Genomic DNA, 22,216 nt, shown 5'->3' with positions numbered 1-22,216 from the left:
CCTGTCCCTGAAAAGTCTTGCATCTAACAAGGTTGTGTTGTGATGGATATAGAAAGCAAATGGACGTGAAGTAATTAGATGTTCAAAGAAGATTTAACAGACATTGCATATAAATTATTTTTGTGGGGAGCAGCTAGGTATGGGTGTACATCAGTTATTATGTACCTACTTCAATTTCCCAAATTTGTTTCTTCCAAAATTTAGTTGCCTCTAAAAGTTATCACGAGCCAATAAGAATTAATGTACAAAAGGTTTTCAACACTTGGGCTTAGAAACATTTCATTCGTGGACTATTATGCTTTAATGAACCATGTCAGCTAAAGATTCAGTAACACATATTAATCTATTTGTGAATGTATTTCTAAAAATATGTTCACAAATACAAATTTGTTCCTAGTGAAGTAAATCCTCAATTTTTAAAATTTGGATCCTTTTTAAAACCTCCTCTGGCCTTGCCTTGCCCAAGTCCTGTCTTCAGCGACTCTGCACTGCACCAATTCCAGTCTTTTGCATTCCTTGTTTTATTGCCTGCATCATTTGGTGGCTGTACTTCCGATTATTGAAGCCCTTATTAAATGGATTTTTCCATCTTTCAACCTTCTTTTTTGCCTTAAAGATGTTTTCTAAAGCCCTATTTCTCATCTGCCATAATATCATCTTATGTGAGTCAATGCCAAATTTTGTTTCAAATGATAATGTAAATCAACTTGGGGTGCCTTATTATATTAAAGGTGTTATATAATTTTGATTAAGTTATTCAGAATGATGATAAGATTTGATAGAGTTGTATTAGGGGAAACCGTTTCCACTGGCAAGAGTGTTGGTAACCAAAGATGACTGATTTCAGACGACTGCTGGGGAAAAAATCAAGGGAGAGACCTGAGGCAGTGTTTTTAAGGCAGCAAGTCATGATCTGGAATTTGCTGTCTGAAAGAAAGCTGGTTCAATCATAACTCAAAAGGGAATTGGTGATCTAATTTAAAAGGAAAAAGGACTATGGGGAAAAAGCAAGGGGACTGGCACCAGGTAGATAGCTCTTTCCAACAGCCAGCTTAAGTCTGAATGGGATCTGTGATTTTACATTGTCTGGCAAAAGATGTGAACACATTGGAGAGAGTGCCAAAAAGATTTATAAGACTATTTCTGTTGGAGAGGAGGAGGCTAAGGGGAGATCTTTATTGAATTTTCAAAATCATGAGAGGTCTGGAAAGGGAGAACCTATTCTCAATCAGGTCAAGATCATGAGGAATCAAATTTCAAAAGATTTGCAAAAGAAATATGTGATGCAAAAGAAATGGCTTGGTTGTGGAATGCACTGCCTGGGAGTGTTGTTGAGACAGATCGAATCAAACCATTCAAGGGCATTCAATAATTATTTACATCAAAATAATGTACAGGGTTAAAGGAAAAGGCAGGTGAATGATGCTCAGTTTGCTCGTTTGGAGAGCCATTGTACAGTGATGGGCCGTATGGTTTTATTCTGTACCTCAGCAGTTTTGTGATTCTGTTGTTCAGCACTTTGTTCAATCCAATGCATGCAATCAATCTGTCACTTAAACAGTAATGTGGGAGGAAAAGGGGAAGTTCTTGCCCCATTAACTGATTTCAGAGATTGCTGGTGCTGGGTGGGAGGTTAGTATTAAGAGGTGCTCTGCAGTGCAGCCTGTGACAGCAGATTATTCGGATTACACCTCTTTAAATTTTGAGTTAATCTGTGTTTGCACAGAATTCATAAATTACAGTGAATTTTAAATGGGTAATGACAGCAAACACTCATACTTCATATTAAATACCCCTGCAGAATCAAGCCTACTATGAATTTTTGAAAATATCAACCCTCATCTTTTGTTTCACTTTCAGAAATTCCTGAGTAGAATTTTTCAAGTGTTTTAATTAAACAATAGGCTGCAATATTCTTTTCCTCACAATCTTAAATAATTAGCACTTTGCCTTTTAATTTTTGTGCAAAATTTACTATTACCCTGACAGCAGGTGCAGCCTCATTCCTTTGTTTGGGGGAATTGATAAAACTCTTTTTATTTTTTGAAGCAAACATACTGTATATGGTAACGTGAATAGAATTCAACTCTTTTAGTTTGGAAAAATTAAGCGCTATTGTTTTCTATTGTGAACAGTTATTCTCAGACATTCAATGTTCTTTGATCCTTAAAATGTTTAATTTCAAATTGATGAAATTAATTAATTCTGTATGATCTGTAGAAATGAGAAAAATCTAAAGAAGGGAATTTTGAGAGTTTACTTCATAGCATACCAACCAGCTTATTTAAGTTAGATTTATATAAAATTATTCTCTGATATAAGCCAAAAACTGCACGTTCAAACCAGTGTTTTACACTGCTCAGGTCTGACCATGCTTCTTGCTCCTCAGTTGTACATGTACTTGGTATTGTTTGTGCTAATGCCTTTCTATTTTTAAACAGGTCGGTTCCGTGTCGACAACTTAAACAAACTGAAAAATCTATGCAGTAAAACAATTGGAGAGAAAATGAAGGTAACTTAAGCTTGTCTACCTTCATGATTACCAGGTTATGTAATTGTCAATATTGGCTTCCACTCAGTGTCGTAATGTGTTTTGTAGCAGATCATACATACAAAATGGGCTGTCTTACTGGAGTGACAAATAAGTGGCAAGAAAGGGGAGAAATTTGCAACTTTATAGCCACTTTTATATTTTGTGGATGTTCCAAAGCGCTTCATTGATATTAAAGTGAATATCATAGTTGTAATATAGTTAAAACTGGCAACCCATTTCCATGGACTAAACTCTCCAAACAACAGTAAAAATGATCACATAATCTATGTTGGTTATCTTGATTGAGGAATAACTGTAGATTAGGAGAGTTGACATGTTTTCCTTTAGTACTGCTATGGAATTGTTTGAGTTCACCTTGGAAAGGAATGCAGAGCCTTGCTTTAATTTTTCTGCAAAAGTGGCTGCCTAAATTATATATGTAACTTTTAGAGTTGTGCTTCATTCTATGATCTTCTAACACTGAGATAGGAGTGATACCACAGAGTGAAGGATTTATATTTGTAGATATTATTGATCTTGATTCCCCAAAAAAAGCCTTTGATAAATTATCACATTGATGGCTATAATGTGTCATGTGGAAACAGTGGTCAGTTTGAAGAAAATAGCAAGTTGGCTACATAAGCAATGTGATTATTAATAGTAACAGTTTTTTTTCTGGAGTCCAGGCAGTAATGTCTTTTGATTTCAGCATGTAACAACTTAATATGCTAGTGAGCTCAGTGACTGACATTTGATTAAATTGTGTATTGACAAGTAAAACATTTTGGTGAGTTTTGTGAATCATAATTTGAATATTTGAACTGAGACATGCTTTCATCTAACTCAGCAAACAAGTTTTGTTAAGCAGAATTGTGACTGTTTAATGTACAGCCAAATGTAATTATAAAACTACTTTAGTTTTTATGACTTAGTTTGTTTTCCACAGAAAAAGGAGCCTGTTGGTGACAGTGATACTCTACCACAAAATTCGCAGAACCTTGATGATCTCAATGCTGAAGTTTTAAGCGTGAGTGGCACTGATTCAGTTATCGTCTTCTATTTCTACCGTTATTGGTGCAATACACTATTTGCTGTCGTCGTTTTTAAAAATGCCATTGCATTCTTTTAACCAAAAATTAACTCTCGTTATGATCAAATTTAGATGTGAATCCATTGAAATGTTAACCTGAATATATATAAATGAGTCCTTTTATATTACTTTTGTGTTTGGCTGAATTCCGTCCTTGACTTTCTACTTGTTTTCTATCTTTATGACCTGGTTTACTGCCTGTAATTTCGAGGGTGGCCTTGCTCCTTATTCCTAAGCTGCGAACAATGACTTCAGTAGCCAGTGACCAGAATTTGGAAGCAACAAACATTAGTCAATGCATGATTTTCATTTCCTTCTCCTGATAGTTCTTCCTTCCTACATGAAACAGCTTGCATTCTGAACTGTCGAGCAGCTTTAGACTGATTTGTGCTTTTCTGTTTTTCTGTTGAACAACTTAGAGTCTGAGTCATCGGGTCACTGTTTTGCTGTTGTAGTTGAATTTAATTGTCATTAGCTTTTGGTTTTTCAAAAAAAAAGCAATTTGGGTTAAAAATGGAAAATATTAGTCATACACACCAAGCCCACAAATGTATGGAGGGAATAGGTTAAAATTTCAGTGCAGTCTCTTCATCAGGACTGGAAATTTGGAGATAAACAAGACGCTCTGTAAAATTGAACAAACATAGGGACTTTGTAATCTTTTCACCAGTTAGTCATACCTAGCATAAAGGAAGATGGTAGCGATTGTTGGAGGTCAGTCATCACTGCTGCAAGCAATTATTGCAGGAGTTTCTCAATATATTCTCCTAGGCCCAACATCTTCAATTGCTACATCAATGACCTTTCCTCCCTTTATAAGATCAGAAGTGGAGATATTTGTTAATGCGTGCACAATGTTCAGTACCATTCATGAGTCCTCGGATACAGAAGTCCATGTTCGTGTGCAGAAAGAGCTGGACAATATCCACACTTGGGTTGGAAAGTAACAGTAACATTCACACCACATTAATTGCCCGGTAATGACTATTTACAACAAAGAATCTAACCATCACCTTTTGATATTCAATAGTGTTACCATCATTGTATCCTCCACTAGCAACATCCTTGGGGGTACGATTGACTTGAAACTGAATTGAACCAGCTATGTAAAGATGGCGGATCAGAGGCTAGGAATTCCGTGGTAACACAGCTGCTGTCTCCCCACCTACAAAACACAAGTTAGGAGTGTTGTGGAATCCTCTCCACTTGCCTGGCTAGAGCAATTTGAACAATGTTCAAAGCACCCCACTTGACTGGTGCCCCATCCACCATCTCCAACATTCATTCCCTACACCATGAATGATTAGCAGCAGGATGTTCCGTATACTGGATGCATTGCGGTAACTCACAAGGCATTTTTGGCAATACCTTCCAACCTGTCACTTCTACTGTCTAGAAGAACAAGGCAGCAGGTGCACGGGGACATCATCAAATGCAAGTTCCCCTCCAAGCCAAACACCATCCATGCTGTTCTTCATTCTTACTGGGTCAAATTTCTGGAACACTCTGCCTAACAGTTCTGTGGCTGTCCCAAAGATTGATCCAATGGTACAAGAAGTCAGCTCGTCATATCTTTGTCAGTGTAATTAAGGATGAACAAGCAATGCACCCATACTAAATGGACAAATGATCGAAACTTATTGCATTTATTCAGTAAATGATTTTGTCTTTTAGCACTGAAATTTATTTTTACTTAATTGCTTTTTTCAACTGCATATGCACTTGGCAGAATATAATTGTAAGTAGACGTTACACACGTTAAAGTTAGTTTTCTGTTGCAGTACAATTTAAGTTGGCTAATACAAATAATTTCAGTCATATTTTCTTTAACTGCAAACTATCTATATTTGGAAAATTTTTACCTTTTCAGGGTTTAAGTGTAACTCAGATCAAGAAAATACGGGTTCTCATTGATGAAGCTATCACCAAGTGTGATGCAGAGCGTCTGAAACTGGAAGGGCAAAGGATGGACTGTCTGAGAGAAATTGGTAATATCCTACATCCCTCCGTGCCCATCAGCAATGATGAGGTAAGAACAAGGCTAATCTCATGACTGACCTGACTTATCTTCAGCTTATTTGAAGATCCTAGTTTCATTATATGCAGGTGAATATGCAGGAAGGGAAACAAACTGTTTAGAGTAGAGTTCACATTCAGATGGGTCACTTTTAAAGGTTAAAAACAAGGACTGCAGATGCTGGAAACCAGAGTCTAGATTAGAGTGGTGCTGGAAAAGCACAACAGGTCAGGCAGCATCCGAGGAGCAGAAAAATCGACATTTCGGGCAAAAGCCCTTCATCAGGATTAGAGGCAGGGTGCCTGCAGAGTTGAGAGATAGATGAGGTGGGGGTGGGGAGAAAGTAGCATAGAGTACAATAAGTGAATGACCCCACACCCCTCTCATTTATCCTCCACTCTGCAAGCACCCCTGCCTCTATTCCTGATGAAGAGCTTTTCCCTGAAACGTCGATTTTCCTGCTCCTCGGATGCTGACTGACCTGCTGTGCTTTTCCAGCACCACTCTAATCTAGACTCTGGTTTCCAGCATCTGCAGTCCTTGTTTTTACCTAGTTGATTTTAACCCTACTGCAAATCCTCTTGCAAGGATGCCTGCCTTGAAGAAGATTTCCTCCTCTCTCTACAAGAATCTCAGTGAGTCTCTCTCTCTCTCTCACTGCAACCCCTAGGTCACCTCCTCGCCTCCATCCCCACCCCATTCACCTATTGTACTCTATGCTACTTTCTCCCCACCCCCACCCTCCTCTCATTTATCTCTCCACTTTGCAGGCACCATGCCTTTATTCCTGATGAAGGGCTTTTGCCCGAAATGTCGATTTTCCTGCTCCTCGGATGCTGCCTGACCTGCTGTGCTTTTCCAGCACCATTCTAATCTAGACTCTGGATTACTTTTAAAACAAGGCATTGACTTATAATAAAGATGTTGACATGAGACTCACTGAATCCATTAAAAATGAAAATTAAGACAAGATTGATCACTGCTATCTGCCCCACTTTATATTTTCTTCAGTGAAATGATCGATAACATTATTAGGTTGCTCTGAAATATAACTTACACATATTGTTGAAAATATTTTAGTACTTTTGTTTTGCTGATAATGTTTTGCTGGCAGAACTACTTGAAAATTTATTACAACTTGAACAACAGGCTTGCTGATAGGTTGTGATAATGAATGTTCCTCAACTTGGTAGCATAAGGAGTAGGTATGCCATTGTTGGATCATGTCATACTTTGGATCTTCCCCTGCACAATCGCTTCAGTTTGGGCACTGTTCTCTCGATTGTGCTGAGAAAGCCAGAGAGTGTTTCGTCTGTCCTGCTATGGTGCGTCTTGACCATCGTCCTTATAAAAGCTTATAAGAGTAGGGCTTTTCCCACACAGTACAGGATCACACTGTGGGATGGATTTGTAGCAGAAAGGGAAAATGATTCATCTGCATACTTGTTTATTGAAACTTCTTATGTGAGGATATTGGTAAAGCAGTTTCTGCTACTGAAAGCAAAAGACTGCTATGAAAATCTGCTACATCACATTGGTCATATATTGTAGAATACCAAGAATGCTGTTTCAAATTAGCCTGTCCTGTGTAAGCCTGTCCACTACGTTGAAAGTAAATACCTAACATGTAATTCGTGTGGAAACTTTGAAAGAGCTAAGGATGACAGCTGTAGGCAGGCATCACCAAGAAAGCTCAGTGAAAGTACGCTCCCTTTAGTCTTTAGTCTTCCATAATTGAAGTGAAAAGAAGCAAGTAGCTGCTGCTGACCTGAATACATTCACCGCTGGAGCCATTGTTTCAGTCATGTGTAAAGTTATATCTGTGACAACTCAGGGTGTACCATGTCACTCCTGATGTGCTCCTGGTAATTTATTTTTGTCCATCCAATAAACTTGTCTGTCATAATTTCAACAAATTAGTCTGAGGATTAGAGAACAGGAAGATCTTTTTCAGATGGCTATAACTTCAGGATAACATGCTGACCAATGGAATTTAGGCAAAAAATAAATCCCATATTTAATCCAGTTAACAAACCTGAAAGGTCTCTTGTTTTTTCTTCTTCGTTCATAGGGTTGGAATGTTGCTGGCTGCTCCACTATTTTTTTTTTTTGAGTTGCCCTTTGAGAAGGTGGTGAGCTGCCTTCTTGAACTACTGCAGTTACTTTGATGTAGGAAGACCACCATGTTGTTAGGAAGGGAGCCCCAGGAATTTGATCGAGCAACTCTGAAGGAACACTGATATATTTGCAAATCAGAATATAGATTGGCTTGGAAGGCAGGTTGCAGGTGCTTCCCTTGTCCTTCTCAGTGGTTGAGGCCATGGGTTTGAGAGGCACTGGAACCTTGGCAAATTTCTGTTATTTATCTTGTTGATGATACACACTCCTGAGCATCACAAATTGTTCATGCTTTCATGCCTTACTTTTGTATCTCCTAAGGCTTCAGAAATTCTGATACTTCTATCTTTTTGTTCAAAGTTTGGGAGAAGATTTGTAGCTCGGGTGCTCGTTGTTGTGGTTCTGTTCGCCGAGCTTGGAATTTGTCTTGCAAACTTTTCGTCCCCTGTCTAGGTGACATCCTCAGTGCTTGGGAGCCTCCTGTGAAGCGCTTCTGTGCTGTTTCCTCCGGTATTTATAGTGACCTGTCTCTGCCGCTTCCGGTCGTCAGTTCCAGCTGTCCGCTGTAGTGGCCGGTATATTGGGTCCAGGTCGATGTGTTTGTTGATAGAGTCTGTGGATGAGTGCCATGCCTCTAGGAATTCCCTGGCTGTTCTCTGTTTGGCTTGCCCTATAATGGTAGTGTTGTCCCAGTTGAATTCATGTTGCTTGTCATCTGTGTGTGGCTACTAAGGATAGCTGATCGTGTCGTTTCGTGGCTAGTTGGTGTTCATGGATACGGATCATTAGCTGTCTTCCTGTTTGTCCGATATAGTGTTTTGTGCAGTCCTTGCATGGTATTTTGTACATTACATTGGTTTTGCTCATGTTGGGTATCGGGTCCTTCGTTCTGGTGAGTTGTTGTCTGAGCGTGGCTGTTGGTTTGTGTGCTGTTATGAGTCCTAGTGGTCGCAGTAGTCTGGCTGTCAGTTTGGAAATGCTCCTGATGTATGGTAGTGTGGCTAGTCCTTTGGGTTGCTGCATGTCCTCGTTCCGTTGTCTATCCCTTGGGCATCTGTTAATGAAATTGCGAGGGTATCCGTTTTTGGCGAATACCTTGTATAGGTGTTCCTCTTCTTCTTTTTGCAGTTCTGGTGTGCTGCAGTGTGTTGTGGCCCTTTTGAATAGTGTCTTGATGCAACTTCGTTTGTGTGTGTTGGGATGGTTGCTTTCATAGTTTAGGACTTGGTCTGTGTGTGTGGCTTTCCTGTAAACCTTTGTGGTGAATTCTCCTTTCGGTGTTTTCTGTACCATAACGTCTAGGAATGGGATTTGGTTGTCCTTTTCTTCCTCCCTCGTGAATCGGATTCCTGTGAGTGTGACGTTGATGATCTGGTGTGTGTTCTCTATTTCTGTGTTTTTAATGATTACAAAGGTGTCATCCACATATCTGACCCAGAGTTTGGGTTGAATTTGCGGTAAGACTGTTTGTTCTAACTTTTGCATTACTGCTTCTGCTATGAGTCCAGAGATCGATGAGCCCATGGGTGTTCCGTTGATTTGTTCGTATATCTGGTTGTTGAATGTGAAGTGTGTTGTGAATTCCCAAACTGAAACACTTGATCAGCGGATCCAGACAATCTATACAATCGACACAGGAATTCTTGGACATCATCAGAAATATGCACATAGACAAGGAAGAAACTATGGTCTCATTCGATGTAACGGCACTGTTCACCTCTATCGACAAAACCCTAGCCAGAGAAACAATAGCCAACCTGCTGGACAGACATAACAGACAACAGGACATTGAACCTATCAACAAAGACGGCATACTCAAACTACTGGACTTGTGCCTCACAACACACTATCCACAACTCCACCGGCCTTCGTGTCATCAGCAAACTTACGAACCCACCCTATCACTTCCTCATCCAAGTCATTTATAAAAATCACAGAGGTCCCAGAACCAATCCCTGCGGAACACCACTGGTCACTGAGCTCCAGGCTGAATACTTTCCATTTATTCACTATCCTCTGTCTTCAATGGACCAGCCAATTCTGTATCCAGACAGCCAGATTTCCCTGTATCCCATGACTCCTTACTTTCTGAATGAGCCTACCAATGGGAACCTTATCAAATGGCTTGAGAAGATCCATGTGCACCACATCCACCGCTCTACCTTCATCAACATGTTTTGTCGCATCCCCAAAGAATTCAATGAGGTTTGAGGTATGACCTGCCCTTCAAAGGGCCTCAAACTGCATTTTTCCAAGTAATCATAAATCCTGTCTCTCAGAATCCTCTCCAATAATTTGCCCACCACTGACATAAGACTAACTGGTTTGTAATTCCCAGAATTATCCCTATTCCCTTTCTTGAACAAGGCAATAACATTTGCCACCCTCCAATCATTTGGCACAACTCTAATGGACAGTGAGGACACAAAGATCATCACCATAAGCGCAGCAATCTCTTCCCTCGCTTCCTATAGTAACCTAGGATATATCCCATATGGCCCAGGGGATTTATCTATCCTTATGTTTTTCAAACGTTTCAGCATATCCTCCGTCCTAACATCAACCTGTTCTAGCATATCAATCTATTTCACGCTGTCCTTAGAAACTTCAAGGACCCTCTCAGTTGTGAATACTGAAGCAAAGTATTCATTAAGGACCTTGCCTACTTCCTCTGACTCCAGGCACAAGTTCCCTCCAATATCCCTTATCGGCCCTACCCTCACTATGGCCATCTTCTTGTTCCTCACATAAGTGTAGAAAGCCTTGGGGTTTTTCTTAATCTAACCAGCTAAAACTTTTTCATGTCCCCTTCTAGCTCTCCTGAGTCCATTCATCAGTTCCTTCCTGGCTATCTTGTAACCCTCTGAAGCTCTGTCTGGTCCTTGCCTCCTCGACTTTAAGTTTCCTTCCTCTTGACTAGATGTTCCATTTCCCTTGTCACCCAAGATTCTTTCAACCTGCCATCCCTTCCTTGCTTCAGTGGCACAAACCTGTCCAGCACTATCAGCATGTGCTTCCTCAACAACTTCCACATTTCTGTTGTGCATTTTCTTGAGAATATCTGTTCCCAATTTATAAATCTCAGTTCTTGCCTAATAGCATTGTAATTTTTCCCCCCCACCCCCACCAATTAAATACTTTTCCCACACTGTCTGCTCCTATTGCTCTCCATGAGTATAGTAAAGGTCAGAGAGTTACGATCACTATCACAGAAGTGCTCTCCCACCGAGAGATCTGACACCCGGCAAGGTTTATTGCCAAGCACCAAATCCAAAAAGGCCTTCCCTCAAGTTGGCCCAACTATATATTGCGTCAGGAACCATTCCTGTACACACCTGACAAAAACTGCTCCATCTAAACTGTTTGAACTAAGTAGGTTTCAGGCAATATTAGGGAAGTTAAAGTCACCGAGGACAATAACCCTGTTACATCTGCATCTTTCCAACATTCGCCTCCCAATCTGCTCCTCTGTGTCTCTGTTGCTATTGGGAGGCCGGGTGGAAAACTCCCAATAAAGTGACTGCTCCTGTCCTGTTTCTGATTTCCAACCATACTGACTCTGGAGACAAACCCTCCTTTACGATTTCCCTTTCTGTAGCTGTGATACTATCTCTGATTAGCAATGCCAATCCTCTACCTCTTTTACCAGCGCGCCCTCTCTTATTCCTTTTGAAACATCTAAACCCTGGAACATCCAACACCATTCTTGCCCGGGTAATATCTAAGTCTCTGTAATGGCCACAACATCGTAGTTCTAAGTACTGATCCATGCTCTGAGTTTGTCACCCTTATTCCTGATACTTCTTGCATTAAAATAGACACACTTCAGCCCATCACACTGACTGCACCTTTGCCCTATCAAGTGCCAATCCCTTCTCAAAGACTCTCTGCATACTGTATTTTCCTGTTCATTTCCTACTCCATCATCTGATCCATAGCTCAGGTTCTCACCCTCCTGACAATCTAGTTTAAGCCTACCTGAAGACTTCTAGCAAACCTCCCGCCCAGGATATTGATGCTCCCTCCAGTTCAGGTGCAGCCCATCCTTCTTGTACAAGTCCCATTTTCCCAGAAGGTATCCCAAAGATCCACATATCTGAAGTCCTCCCTCCTACACAGTCCTGCAGTCACCTGTTCATCTGCACTCATTCTCTATTCCTCGACGATGCTAAGCAATTCGACAACAAACGAATCAGATTTAAGTTCTGCAGACCCACTACATCCAGTCACAAATGGTAGTGGGCAATTAAACAACTCGCTAGAGGAGCGGCCTGCAGAAATAACCCCAATCTCAATGATGGAAGAGACCAATAATCAGTGCAAAAGATAAGACTGAAGCATTTGTAGCAATTTTCAGTAAGTGCCAAGTGGGTGATCCATCTTGGCTTCCTCTAGTGATCCCTAGCATCATATATGCCATCTTCAGCCAATTTGACTCACACCGTGTGATATCAAGAAACAGTTGAAGGCACAAGATACTACAACGGCTAGGGACCCTGACAACACTTCAACAATAGTACTGAAGACTTGTGCTCTAGAACTAGCTGGTCCCCAAGCCAAATTGTTCCAGTACACTTGCAACACTGGCAACTACCCGACAATGCAGAAAGTTGCCCAGGTATGTCCTGTACACTAAAAACAGGGCAAATCCAACTCAGTCAATTACCACCTCATCATTCTACTTTTGATCATCAGTAAAGTGGCATAAGGTGTCATCATCAATACAGCTATCAAGCAGCAGCCGCTCAGTAATAACATGCTCAGTGATACCCAGTTTAAGTTGTGCCAGGGCTACTCAGCTCCCAACCTCCTTGGTTCAAACATGGACAAAAGAGCTGAATTCCGGAGGTGAGTGTGACAGTCCTTGTCACCAAAGCTGCATTTGACCAAGTGTGGCATGAAGGAGGCGTGGCAAAACTGGAATCAATGGGTATCAGGAGCAAACTCTGCACTGGTTGAAGCCATACTTGGCATATCGGAAGGCGGCAATGTTTGTTGGAGAGCAGTCATCTCGGCTCCAGACTCCACAGTGAGGTATTCTCTGCTCAAACATCTTCAGCTACTTCAGTAATGACCTTCCCTCCATCATAAGGTCAGAAGTGGGGATGTTAGTTGATGATTGCACCATGTACCGCACCTCGGATACTAAGACAGTCCATATTCAAATGTAACAAGATCTGGACAATATCCAGGCTTGGGCTGATAAGTGGCAGTAACATTAGTGCTGCACAATGCCAGGCAATGACCATCTCCAATAAATATGACCATCTCCAAGAAGTGACAATGTAACCATCACCCTTTGATATTGAGTAGTCTTACCATTACTGAATCCTGCACTATCAACATCCTTGGAGTTTACCATTGACCAGAAACTAAACAGGACTCATCATGTAAATATAGTGGCTACAACAACAGGTCAGAGGCTAGGAATACTGTGGCGAGTATCTCACCTGAACCTATCCACCAGCTACTAGGCAGAAGTCAGGAGTGTGATGAAATAATCCCCACTTATCTGGTTGGGTGCAGCTCCAAAAACACTCAAGAAGTTTGACCCATCCAGGACAATGTAACCCAGTTGTTTGGCATTACATCCACAAGTATCCACTCCCTCCACAACTGATGCCCTGTAGCAACAAGAGTGTACTATTTACAAGATGCACTGCAGAAATTCGGAAAAGATCCTTCTATAGCACTTTGCAAACCCACGACACGTTCACCTAGAAGGACAAAGGCAGCAGATACTTGGGAACATTGCAACCTGCAGGTTTCACCACAAATCACTCATCATCTTGACTTGGAAATATATCACCATCCCTTCACTGTTGCTGGTTCAAAATTCTCCCTAAGGGCATTGCGGGTCTACCTACAGCACATCGACTGCAAAGGTTTAAGAAAGCAGCTCACTACTACCTTCTCTAAGCAACTGGGAATGGGCAGTAAATGCTGCCCAGTCAGCAACACCCACACCCACAAGTAAATTTTTAAAATTGAACCTATCTGTACCACACTCCTGGACCGTGCATTCCATTCCCTGAATACTGACTGAATGAATGAAAAAATCTTTCCTCTCAGTCTGTGCCTTCTTGCTATTGTTCTTTTAACGAGCAGATCATTTCTCCCAATCTACTTTATCCAACCTACACATATCTTTGAAAACCCCTATCGCATCTCCTCTGAGCTTCCTTCTGTCCAAGAAAAACAGTCACAAGTTCTTCAATCTATCCTCATAACTAAAGTCCTTCATCCTTAGAATCATTCTGGTAAACCGCTTCTGCACTCTCCCCAATGTGTTCCCATCCCCCCTGACAACCACAACTATACGTAATATTCCAGCTGAGGTCTAAGAAGTGTCTTAAACAAAAAATTCAGCCATTATATTTGTACAAGGATTAGCAATTGTTGTCACCTGTCTGTAAGATAACGTGCAGTTAATTTATTGAAAGCTTGCATGTTCAGTTTATATCTGATTTTGGAAAATGGTGAAGATTTAGAGGATGCCTATATTCCCCCTTTTACAGGACGTGGACAATAAAGTGGAACGAACATGGGGAGACTGTACAGCCACAAAAAAGTATTCCCATGTTGACCTAGTGGTAATGATTGATGGTTTTGAAGGAGAGAAGGCGGCTGTAGTGGCAGGGAGCCGAGGCTATTTCTTGAAGGTGAGTTTAAACGCATTTAAATAACAAATGTTTTGAAAAGATTTTGCAGCAATCTGTAAAATCTTCCCTGTATAATTGAATACAAATAGCACCACACCCGAGAAAACTATTGAAGCTTTTCTCTCCATTTCTCCTCCACTGTTTGATTTTGAGTGTTCTAAGTCCCTAATTGTTAGTATTCTGGTTAACTATCTAATAATCCTGCACTATTCAGGCAACATTTAATGTATGGGTGCCAACTCGGGTATCTGACTTTTGAAGTACACAGTTTACATTTTTTTCTTTTGAAAATGGCCTGTTTTACTGCCAAAAAGAAACAGATATTTTCTAATCACATATTACTGCATACCTGTGGAGTAGGTAGGACTGGAACCCATGCCTCCTAGTCCAGAGATAGGAACATTATTGCTGCACCACTAGCTTTCAATGTTTGCTGAAGATTTTTGCTGTTACACATAACCGAAGTACCACTTGGGAGTGATAGTATCTGGACTGAATTTGTACATTCTATTCTCATTTAGCTCAGATACTCAGTATTCAGTATATATGTGCCATGAGCCGTCAAGGAAACTGAGCATATTGGTAGTCATCTTAGCTACATCTAACTCTCCATCTGACTACTGGAGAAGGTTCACCTTAGGAACACGATCAGAGAAAATAGAGGATTGTTAACTGATGAGTGATTTATCAGCAACTTTCCATCCTGACATCTCCTTCCCCAAATCCCCATATACAATGGGTGAATATTCTAAGCTGATTAAATTCAGGGGGTTTCATGTTTTGATTGTCTGTACTGACTTAAGTCAAAGTACAAGTGAAGAAGCATTTGGTCTCTGCGTCTCTAGGCATGGGAAAGAAAGGATCAACAGAGAGACCTATTCTCATCCCTAAAATCTCAGGTATTTTTTCCTGTGCTGTACTGTGTGTAGTAATAATAATAATAATAATAATAATAATAATCCCACTAATATCTAAAGAAAATAGTGGTGGGGCTGATCTGGAAGAGATTGTCCAGTATTTTCTTTGTTATTCACCATTGATAAGACCAAGAAAGAAGTTTTCTTGAAGTGATCCTTTATCTTTTAAAATGATTATAATTATAATACCATCTACTTCTGTTCAAATGTATAACCGTGATTTGTAATGTATTAATGTGCAATGAAATTAGGATTATTAACACAGCAGAGGCAATTACTTTGTATATTTGGAAAGAATTTTTCCCTGACTAGTTATTGTAATTTACAACAGTTATTTTAAGATGCCTGAAATTAGGTTATTTTTAAAATTTATATTTTGATTTCTGAATTTCCTTTTTGCATTTGTACGGTATGCAGTGCAAATGATCAGTTTTGCACATTGCGTTTATATTTCTGTAGTCTAAAAACTACAAGAAAGGAAAATATCTGTAGTGTTCGGTTAGCTGTAAAGGGATTACTTTTGTATGTTTTTCCTCACTTTGCACAAAGTAAATCCACTTTGGTCCCTGCTGTGCAGGTCAATATCTGTTTTCTTTTGAAATGGTTACTAAGTAGTTTTCATCTATGAATGAGGAAACGCTTATATTCTTCAAATAAACTTTACCTTGCCAGAAGAGGGATCAAAAGGAAAAGGTAGTTGGTCCTGATGCGAAAGTGAGGACTGCAGATGCTGGAGATTAGTGTCAAGATTGGAAAAGCACAGCGCTCAGGCAGCATCCAAGGAGCAGGAAAATCAACGTTTCGGGCAGGAGTCTTTCATCGGGAATGAGGCTGTAAGCCTCGGAGGTGGAGAGATAAATGGGAGGGGGTAGGACTTGGGAGAAAGTAGTTGAGAGTGCAATAGGTGGCTGGAGAAAGGGGTAAAGATGATTGGTTGGAGAGGAGGGTAGGGTGGATAGGTGGGAAGGAAGACTGACAGGAGGGACAGGTCACGAGGATGATGCTGAGCTGGAAGTTTGGAATTGGGGTAAGGTGGAGGCAGAGGAAATGAGGGAACTAGTTCGTCCTGACATTCAGTTTCATCTTTGTTGTTACGACACAGGGTAAACCCCTCTGCTAATTTAAACCAGCAACACAGAAAAGAATCACCCCATGCTATAATCTGTTAAAATTCGAGAGGCAAAGAACTATCCAGAGGTCACTATTTAAAGTAAAAATTAACAACTTTATTCTTTCCAACCGAGAATATTAAAACCAACAACTATTTACAACTCCTTTGTCTTAAAAGTATCCTTTACCTCTCACTCTACAATACTATTCAGATTTTTAACAATTCTGATTATGATTTATGAAAAAAATTCAACTTTCAAAAACCAGTCAGCTGTTAAATCTTCTCTTTGTGTCTTCCTCTGCAGATTTTCCTCTGTCACCTTTTCAGTTTTCTGCTGCACAAATTTCTTATCGACAGGTACCTTTCAGAGAGCTGTTCTGCTGGTAGTCTGTACTTGCTGGTGTCTTGACAGTTCTGCCCCTAACTGTTGGTTTATACCCCAAGACATCAGATAATTTCATTGTTTTAATATTATCAAAATATTTATCAAATTTGATTGGAATTTGGTATCTTGAGGCATAATTTAAACTGATTGGCCGAATTTGAATTTTGTTTTTTATCATGGCAATGCCATCTGCTGCTCGGTGTTTCGACCAAGTGTTATATTGTTATCTTGTTCATGAGTCTCTGTGCTTTGTCCTTGCTAGCTTTTCAACTCTCTTTAAAAGATACAGCACCTTCATAAAAGTGTACATGCAAAGTGATTTTTGGCAGATTCAAGTTTAGAAGTATAAACAAGAGGATTCAAATCATGATTTGTGAACTGTATTTAATGCTTTTGGTCCTGTTTTTACAGGGTCCCTTGGTATTTCTAGAACAAGCCCTGATCCAGTATGCTCTGCGGTGCCTGACCAGCCAAGGCTATACTCCACTTTATACACCATTCTTTATGAGAAAAGAAGTAATGCAAGAAGTGGCCCAACTTAGTCAGTTTGATGAAGAACTCTACAAGGTATTAAAGTGTTGAAAGTGCCTTATCCAGTAATAAATAACAATGAAAGAAAAATGTTTCTGTAATCCTCTTTTGGAATTCAATTTGGGGCTCTTCTGATAGCTTGCTCAATGTATATACAATGCGTACAATCCAACAAGCCCTTCAGCCCACCAAGCCTGCAATGATTCGTAATCTTTATTTAGACCCACTACTTGTGGTTTATATTCGGTTTCTATCCCTATGTTTGCCTCTCATTCCTGTCTCCATCAAGATACGCCTTAAATATTGCTAATGTGCCTGCTTCCACCACCTCCACTGGCAGTATGTTCCAGGTGCTCAGCACCCTCTGTGTGAAAATATTTCCCTGCACTTCTCCCCTAAACCTTTCCCGTCATCTTGAACCTGTGCCCTCTTGTGGTTGATCTTTCAACCTTGGGAAGAAACTTCTGGCTCTCCACCTCTGTCTATACCTCTCATAATTTTGTAGACCTCTATCAGCCTCCACATATCCGGTGAAAACAATCTGAGTTTATCCAACCCTTCAGACCAGGCAACATCCTGGTAAACCTTATCTGCACTCTAACCAAAATATCCATGCCCTTCTGGTAGTGGGGCAACCAGAACTGCATTGTTATGCACTGCCTAATTTATATTGAGCCATTTGGATTGGAAGATTCCAGGTTTTTGATGTTGACCTAGTCTTAACCAGAACATCTAGTGGGCGGCACGGTGGCATAGTGGTTAGCACTACTGCCTCACAGCGCCAGAGACCCGGGTTCATTTCCCGCCTCAGGCGACTGACTATGTGGAGTTTGCACGTTCTCCCCGTGTCTGCGTGGGTTTCCTCCGGGTGCTCCGCTTTCCTCCCACAGTCCAAAGATGTGCAGGTCAGGTGAATTGGCCATGCTAAATTGCCCGTAGTGTTAGGTAAGGGGTAAATGTAGGGGTATGGGTGGGTTGCGCTTCAGTGGGTCGGTGTGGACTTGTTGGGCCGAAGGGCCTGTTTCCATACTGTAATGTAATCTAATCTAAACATCATAGAGGACACTAGATGACCTGGAGTATCAAAAATTCAGATATGTTTCCTGTCCCTGGGTATCCATTGTGACTCCTTGAACAGTGCACATGTGTGAATGTTAGTGTTACTGCAATACATTTAACTGTACTGTTCACATGGTTAAGTAATGTGAGGGTAATTACTCTTCTCAGCTGAAATATGAAAAGTAACTGCAGTGATCCAGCTACCATAGAACTGATAGCATCATTTGACTGTACTCTTGTTTCGGAAAGATTGTCTTCCAGAAATAAATCATAAATTAAGTGTCTATCTCCACCGATGATGCCTGACCTGAATAGTTCCAGGAATTTAGTGTTTTTATTTCAACCTGTAAAAATAGATGCAACAAATACCAAAAAGGACATTTCAACAGAAGTGTCTAGATAGTAACAAAAAGAGAGAATACCCACTGTGTCCTCTGTCAACATAAAGATACAGAGCCCATCACTCCTCTTGCTGAAAGCAGCAGACACTGGGTGAGGCTGTGACCTCCAAATTCTGTAGGACTTAGTTCATCATTGTATCAGAAATGATTGTTCAGAAAACTCCAACCTTTCTTCGAAATATTCTTCAGGATCTTTGCCTTTATAAACTGCCAAAAGCCGTATTTACTTTCTGATGGCTTGATAATGAAAACTGTGCAGTATGTGAGAGAGGATTTGACAAATGCTCTAAACAATAATATAATCTTTTCTGATTTACACTCATCCCATCTGCTTAGTAAAAGCCAGAACCTTATTTGTTTTATCTTCTGAAATCTACAGCTACACAGTGCTGATGAACTGTATCCAGTGCAACTCCATATCTTCCTTAGATAGGAATAAGCAGCTATTGTTGTACTTAATGTTTATTTCATTTTTCACTCCTATGCCAAATGTTTTAGCGAAATAATCCTTTGTAAATAAGTGCAATTTTCTTTTAATTTATATTAGCTTGTTATATTCAGTAGTACAAGCAAAAATCAGCACTTAAGAATGCCAGAAGGGAAATGATGGGGTGCAGAAATCTGTTCTTTAACTGAAGTGCTAATCCCCATTTTCTCATTAGGTTATTGGAAAAGGCAGTGAAAAATCAGAAGACAGTTCAATTGATGAGAAATACTTGATCGCTACTTCTGAGCAACCAATTGCAGCTTTTCACAGAGATGAATGGTTAAAACCTGAGGATCTTCCAATTAAATATGCTGGAATTTCCACCTGCTTCCGTCAGGAGGTTGGCTCCCATGGCCGTGATACTAGAGGAATCTTCCGTGTTCACCAATTTGAGAAGGTAAATCAAAATATTTGTAAATATATTTGGTATTGAAGACAGCTCAGTCAATTACAGTGTGTCATGACATCAAGTAATGCGGCACTACCCATATTTTGTTTTTGATAACACCGGTTCCAACGTAAGGTTACTATTGTTTGGCTTGGTGTCCAATGATAGGAGGAAAAATGGTCAGCCAAAGTTTTTCCACCTGATTCTCCTCTAGGAGGTACATGTGAGAATTTTAGGGGAGGTAGATGTATTTGAATGTAGTTGCCATGAATTCCATTCAACCAATGGATAATCGGTGCAATGCATAATTATGGTGATGTAAGTGAACTATCAGTGGTCTAATAGATTAGTGTCTAAGCCAGAAAGAAGGTGGTTGGGAAGAAGACTGGAAGGAAATAATTATCTTGACCACTGCAAAGTAACTCACCTCCTGATCCTCCAAAGCCTATCCACCATCTACAGGGCAGAAGTCTGGAATGTTTTGGAATACTGTTCACTTGCCTGGATCAGTAAGGTTCCAGCAGTACTCAAAATATTTACCAACCGTTCAGGACAAACCAATCTAACTGACTGGAACCCTATCTACCACTTTAAACTTTCATTCCCTTCACCACTGAATGCAGTGTCAGAAGTGTTTATCCTCTGCAAGTTGCATTATTGCAGTTCACTAAAATTCCTCCAGTAGCAGTTTCCAAACTCTCAACCTCTACCACATAAAAAGACAAAGGTAGCAGGCGCCACTGAACACCACCTTTTCAAATTTTCCCCAAGTCGTACACCATCTTGACTAAAACTGTGTCACTGTTCCTTCACTATCACTGGGTTAAAATCTTGAAACTGCCTCCTTAACAACAGTGTAGGAACCTACACCAAATGAACTGCAATGGTTCAAGGAGGCAGTTCAACCTCCATTTTTTTAAAAACAGTTGTGATTAGCAGCAAACGCTGGCCTAACCAGAAATGCCCACATCCTGTAGAAGAATTTTAAAAAATACATTTTATTACCTCAAGATCAGTTTTACTATAGCAGCAGTAAATGCTTATGTTAAACACTTCCATTTAACAGTAGTAGTTTGTGAAGAGTATGTCAGAATTGTAAATCAGTAGATTTGATCAGTTAAGATTGATTCACAGCAGAGAACTTCCTCGGCGTAAATTTGGTTTTTTTTTTCACAGATTGAACAGTTTGTTTTTGCTTCCCCTCATGAAAATAAATCATGGGACGTTTTCGAGGAGATGATCGGAACTGCTGAAACATTCTACCAATCCTTGGGCATTCCTTACCGCATTGTAAATATTGTATCAGGTACTTGAAAATCATTATAGTTTCTTTGAATGGTGGTGAGGGTTGAACATCTTTAACATGATTCTTGTCATGCATTATATTTAAGACCAATAATTTCCATGTTGAATTCATTGAAAGGTTAAATACCTGTTGTAAATTTTGGGCGAAACATGGAGACTAAGGTCATTATGTGTTTCAGTCATCTATGTCCCCATAAAAAATGTTTATTATTTCAAAAGCTAATTCCACTTATCTGTCAGAATTTGAGACACTTTGGACAACTTTTCTGTCAAATAGATAACTAGGAATATGTTACTGCGTAATGCACAAAAGAATTTTTTAAGTTGTCAGTGTTCAGCGGTAGTGTGTAATGAATGAATGTATTTGTAAGGCATTATCTGCTCAATCTTATAGTAAAAATTCAGTAGTTTAAGTGATGCACTTAGACTTCCTGTTAGCATTAACTCACTTCCTTTGATTATTTCTTTTTTCTGAGAGTGTGTGCTCGAAAAACACAGCAGGTCAGGCAGCATCTGAGGAGCAGGAGAATCGACGTTTCAGGCATAAGCCTTTGGGTTTTTCTTTGTCAAGTTGTTACAATAAATGTGAGAGAGTGGCAAATTCTAGCAAACTTTGTTTCAGTTGCAGCATCTGTTCTCTGATTGTTGTGGTAACTATCATAGATATCAAAGAACTAATGAACTGTGTAGTTAATTGAGATGGTATTAGAGAGGGTGCAGAAAAGATGCACATGAATGGTTCCAAGGATAAGGAGCTTCAGTTTGAAAATAGATTGCAGAGGTTAGGACTGTTTTGATTGGAGAAGGCTGAGACAAGGTCTGGGCGAAGGTGAGGACTGCAGATGCTGGAGATTTGAGTCGAGTGTGGTGCTGGAAAAGCATAGCAGGTCAGGCAGCATCCAAGGAGCAGGAGAATCAATGTTTCGGGCAAAAGCAATTTTTTGAGACCAGATCTGACCACTGTATTGAGAATCTTGAAGGGGTTAACTGGTGTGGATAGGGAGAAACTTCCCACTAATGAAAGGATTGAGAACAAGAGGATGCAGATTTAAAGTGTCAAAATGAGCAAATGTGACAGGAGAATAATTTATTGATATAGTGAGTGGCTATGGTCTGGAATGCACTGCCTGAGTGTGGTGGAAGCATTGAGTCATGGACTCATATAGTGCAGTGAAGGCCATCAGCTCATTCAGTATGCATCAACAATAACTA

General features: G+C 40.2%; 1 protein-coding gene across 1 annotated transcript in view; it reads left to right on the top strand.

The window, feature by feature from the left end:
* The window catches only part of sars1 (seryl-tRNA synthetase 1), a 30,268-nt gene that overhangs the window by 1,830 nt on the left and 6,222 nt on the right, over nt 1-22,216 (top strand). The window contains exons 2-8 of the mRNA XM_072563588.1: nt 2,442-2,512; nt 3,480-3,560; nt 5,494-5,652; nt 14,277-14,420; nt 17,245-17,400; nt 19,487-19,708; nt 20,876-21,005. Coding sequence (XP_072419689.1) covers nt 2,442-2,512; nt 3,480-3,560; nt 5,494-5,652; nt 14,277-14,420; nt 17,245-17,400; nt 19,487-19,708; nt 20,876-21,005 — 963 coding nt within the window. The remainder of the gene's footprint in view (nt 1-2,441; nt 2,513-3,479; nt 3,561-5,493; nt 5,653-14,276; nt 14,421-17,244; nt 17,401-19,486; nt 19,709-20,875; nt 21,006-22,216) is intronic.

This window comes from Chiloscyllium punctatum, chromosome 45, assembly GCF_047496795.1.
Source record: "Chiloscyllium punctatum isolate Juve2018m chromosome 45, sChiPun1.3, whole genome shotgun sequence".
Classification (NCBI taxonomy): domain Eukaryota; kingdom Metazoa; phylum Chordata; class Chondrichthyes; order Orectolobiformes; family Hemiscylliidae; genus Chiloscyllium; species Chiloscyllium punctatum.
The sequence above is the reverse complement of the archived record's forward strand: the minus strand, read 5'-3'. Positions and strand labels throughout refer to the sequence as shown.